Below are 4735 nucleotides of genomic sequence, written 5' to 3' on the forward strand. Positions count from 1 at the left end.
TTGATGATCTGTTTAGGTCCCTTCCGACCCTACCAACCATGAAAGTATAGCTGATACAGCATTTCATCAAGCTAGCATCTGTCCACAACCTACAGGTCAGTATCAGAATACTTCCACCCCCAAAGCAGCAATAGGACAAGAGAGCAGAAGCTGAATTGTTCTTTAAATTTTATGTATTGCATCCTACCCCCACCTGTCAGTTTCTCAAAGTTACATTAAACTCAAGAATGTCCACAACATATCAGTAACTTAACACTTCCCTCCCCAGCCATCTTCACAGAAGAGCTTTACTGAACCCCTGCCTGCACCATGCATAAACTCTACATTGTCACAGCTCCTAACCAAACAGCCATCATCATAACCATCTTCTCTGCAACAGATGAGGGAGAGGAGTCCTTATTTCAAGGGCCCCTGACTCCTCCTCTTTCCCAGCATACTTTACCATGAGTGACAGCTCTTTCTTCTTGAGCAGATACCAGAGTAACTCAGTGAGTCTCAAATGGCTCACAGTTCCATTTTTTGCTAGCACCAGGTCCTGAGACTAAAAGCATGAAACTTCCCAAAACCTACCTCCTAGTCCTTGGCTTTGCTCATACTGAAATGCTCTTCACTGAGGGAGAAGAGGAGTTCTTTCCCCCTTTTCCTCAGCTTTCCAGCCTTGGGATTATAACAAAATAAAAATGAGAACAAGTCTTGTGTAGGGTTAAGCACTGACTTATTTTCCTACAGACCCCTTTCTTATTTTGTAGTGACCTCTTTTCTCTTCCACCGACCTCCTCTTAGGTTTAGCATAAATGAAAGTGAATGTTGGCTTTTTGGTTTTGCTTCAAAGTTTGGTTTAGAAAATAAAGGGTGTGGGGACCCATTAGTTAGCTAGCTCCAGGTAGTTTTAGATCATCAGTTAGTGGAGGTTAGTGACATCCACTTCGTGCCCTTTGAGGTTTCCTGTATTGTAAGTGACTGAGGAGGAGGATCTGAGTCTATTAGTAGATGATAGGATCACTGCAAGACACCAATGAGATACAGCTGTGAAAAAGGCAAATGCAATCCTAGGATGTGTTGGTTGATGTATTTCCAGCAGAGATAAGGAAGTATTCATGCCACTATAAAGGACACCAGTGAAGCCTTATATGGAATACTGTGTGCATTTCTGGTCATCTGTCTACAAGAAAGAGGAATTCAAGCTGTAATAGGTGCAAAGAAGAGCCACAAGGATGATTGACCAGGGGAATGAAAAGGCATCTTTTGAGAGGAAACTAGAAGGCCTTGGTGTGCTTATCTTTGCAAAATAAAGGTTGAAGGGTAATCAGCAGGGAGAGAGATCTAGCTAAGCCAGGGGTGTTCACCCCCACCTCAGGCCAAATCTGGCTGGTGGAGCAGTGTCATCCTGCCTGCAGCATTTGCAGATCTGACTGAAGGAGCAGCAGCAGCATTACCGCTCCCCTGATGCCAAATTTCTGGACTCAGGGATCCTGGCAGGCTGGATAGCATGGTCCTGCATGCTAGATTGAGAGCATGGGGTGGGGCAATGCAGGGCTTGCACACAGGGGCTGATTTGAGCATGCAGGGCCAGGGTGATATGGGGCTGGATCAGAGCATGTGAGGCCTGGGTGATATGAAGCCTGATCCAGGCACTTGGGGCTCAATCCAGGCATGCAGGCCCAACCTGCTGCACCACTTATCTGACTTGCAGGCTGGAAGGAGATGAGTGCCACTTAGTTAAGCTCAGTGGTGGCCGAAAGGTTGATCTCTACTGAGTTAAGATAAAGGGCAATGTTAGCACAGGAATAAACTGGCTGTGAATACATTTAAGGCTGGAAATTTCAAAGCAGAGTGGATCCAAAGCAGCTTTCCAATAAGAGTAGTGGAGGCCAAATCCTAACTAAATCAATTTATGAAAGATATGACATGACATGTTTGCTTATGACAGCAAAGAACTGCACTCCATGAGCCAGGATATCACATCTAGTCTTGTGGGAGTACTGCCTGCCTTTGAATATAAAATGTCCCCGAATTTAAGACCCACCCACATTTTCTCCAAAAACAAAACATCAAATTAAGATACATTTACAAGGATATAATCTCTAAGGTGCAAATGAGGTTTATTTTTTTAACTTGAATTAAAAGCAGATCATTTTTACAAGAAATAATGTTTTAAAAAGTGTGTCTTATATTTAAAGGAATACAATGTCACTCCATACTGGACCCGAGCCAGGCAGTTCCTAGAGCACTTGCTGTTTAGCATGCTTGCACAGCTGTTGCACAGCTTGCACAGCTGTTGACTTGATATTTTTGAATGTGCTTCGCCTAGTACTTTAATCTGTAACCTTAGATATCAGCCCTTTGCCTCTGCCTTCATTCCTTTCATTCTGTGCTCTGGCCAATTTCAGAATGTCTCTGGGTACGGCTACAAGGACTGAAAGAAATTTTCTGTGCTGTCAGAAAATAAGCAGGCTTTAGCAATGGTCATGCTCCAAACATTATTGTAGAGGTTTCCTCCCCAAAGTAGATGTCTGCTATCTTTGCATAGAATACAGTGACATCTTGTGGCAAATTCGGTCAAAGTAAAATTTAGCTTTGTCTTGAGCTGTGCTGCTCCAGCTGCCTTTGGTAGTGATAAATTGAAATTTAATCCAGGTGATTTATCCATGCAGTTTTTTTTCAATCTTTGTATGGACATCTTCCCAACTTTGTATTAGATGCAGATTGCCTGAAGCTGTTAGTGAAAACAGACCTTGCACCAGTCCCTGGGCTGTCCTTACTCTACCACTTTTACAGACTCAGTGCAATCTGTACCGCTTCTCACTTCCCTTCTCACTCCCATCTTAACCTGTTTGCTGTTAAGATTGAGTCAGTACATATAATACTCTTAACTCACGTCTGAATGTCATAATCAGTGTTACTCCTATGGACCAAAGGTATTGGTTGTAGCTGTGTTGCACTACTATTGCTTTCAGTGGGATGGAAAGACAGAAGGTTCTTTTATTCCATAGGCCCACATTACTACTGTGAATGTTTTCCTTTTTCCACAGACTGTACCAAGTTGAGGCAGCCTCCCTGACATTTTTGGAAAACCCCCTAGCATGTTACAGTTGACCCTTTGCAGGTGACAGAATGGATTTGGCAAAAGCCTAGATGTAGGGATGAAAGGAAAAACTGCAGAATGTGTATGGAAACCTATACCACAGAGCAAATCTTCTCCATGTGATCGGTACAAACATGCCTGCTGCATCTGCAAAGGATTTGTTTATCTCCATGGAGGGCGGCACAACACTAGTCTTAGCGACTTTTGGCGGTATAGCATTGGTAAGTTTGTCTCTCCACTGTATGTCTGCGTGCAGTCACTGAATCATTGTGAAAGCCAACCCATTCAATAGCAAACTGGCTGTCTTGACAAAGATTTTGTCCTATATCTCCATCCAAGCTGGTATTCTGCTACTCATCACTGGCAGCATTTAATGCTTTGAAAGAAGGTGAAAATCTCCAAAGTACATGTAGCTGTTTGGGCAGTGGTGTATGTTCCAGTTGTAATTTCCCTTGGTTATTTTGAGTCGAAAGTAATGCATTTCTTAATAGTAATATTCTATACTTTACCGCAAAGAAATTTTTAGTGTGAAGCTAAAACAGATGAATAAATATGCATAAGAAAACATTAATACACGTGTAAGATTGTATTCTGATATATTTTGAAATCTCACTTCCACTACAAAAAAATAAAGGCTATTTGTATGCAGTTAATCAAAACTCCAATATTTGTGTTAGCTGCCCAAGAACTAGCATAAATCTCAGAGCTATGCTGGAGTAACTCCTGGGTAGCACCAGGCTTTCATGTATGTTAAAAAAAAAGGAAACAAGTTCATACCAAATCTATCCAAAGAAGTGGTGAATAAAATTTAAGGTTGCTGAATGGAAAAGTACAGATATCTTTGAGGATGAATAAATTGGCTCTTCTAAGTGAACAGAAATAAAATGGAGAATAAATGTGTATTTAGATTGTCTAGACCAGAAAGTCTTTTGTTTTTTTACCCCTCCACACCCAATTGAAAGGAAAAATGTTTGAACCTTAATGTTAATCTTGGATTATTTTGGAAGCATGCATATTTAAAGCATTTCATTCTCAACCTATTCCTAATTTCTGCATGGAATCACATATCAATTTTAGTTCTAACTTTGTTTCCTAGAGAGCAACGAATGGGAAATGCTGCATGGCTCAGGAGATGGCCCAGAAGAACTGGAAGAACATTCAATGGTGGCTTATCAAGTGAGTTTAAATTAGTTCAGATTCTAAAAGACTTTTTTCTTTCTGAGCAGTGGGTATAAACTGTTGTGCAGTGTTGCTATGCATTGTTAAACTGCTGTTTTGTATTATCAGAGACCTCGCTGCATTTCAGGGGCATTTCTACACGTGGTTTGTAAAGTGTTTTTTAATCCTTTGGAAAAATGACTAAATAGATATGAACTGCTGTACTCAGGCCAACTTTGTCACTTGTGGCATCTCCTTCTCTTATTACCATTCAAATAAGAAAAGCAAAGAGCATAGTGACACTTGCTGACTAGTGCCTCCTTCTGAGCTATGTTGTATGCATCCTGAAAAGCTACAAGTGTAGTTCTGAAATGAAGGTAACAGTGGAAAGCCTCATTATTAAAAAAAGCTTCACAAGCAAATCTAACATTAAAGAAAGACATGAGTTAACTCAAAAAAAGGAATTATAGTAGTTTCGCTTGTAAGGGGACA

At 41.0% G+C, this 4735-nt stretch overlaps 1 protein-coding gene across 1 annotated transcript in view; it reads left to right on the forward strand.

Moving 5' to 3' along the window:
• LOC109301437 (tip elongation aberrant protein 3-like) overlaps positions 1–4735 on the forward strand; it is a 41643-nt gene that overhangs the window by 19725 nt on the left and 17183 nt on the right. Inside the window, exons 2-3 of the mRNA XM_019522614.1 lie at positions 3033–3306; positions 4182–4261. Coding sequence (XP_019378159.1) covers positions 3144–3306; positions 4182–4261 — 243 coding nt within the window. The 5' untranslated portion in view covers positions 3033–3143. The remainder of the gene's footprint in view (positions 1–3032; positions 3307–4181; positions 4262–4735) is intronic.

The sequence above is a fragment of the Gavialis gangeticus genome, unplaced genomic scaffold, assembly GCF_001723915.1.
Source record: "Gavialis gangeticus isolate Ggan-Ray unplaced genomic scaffold, GavGan_comp1, whole genome shotgun sequence".
In the NCBI taxonomy this organism is placed as follows: domain Eukaryota; kingdom Metazoa; phylum Chordata; order Crocodylia; family Gavialidae; genus Gavialis; species Gavialis gangeticus.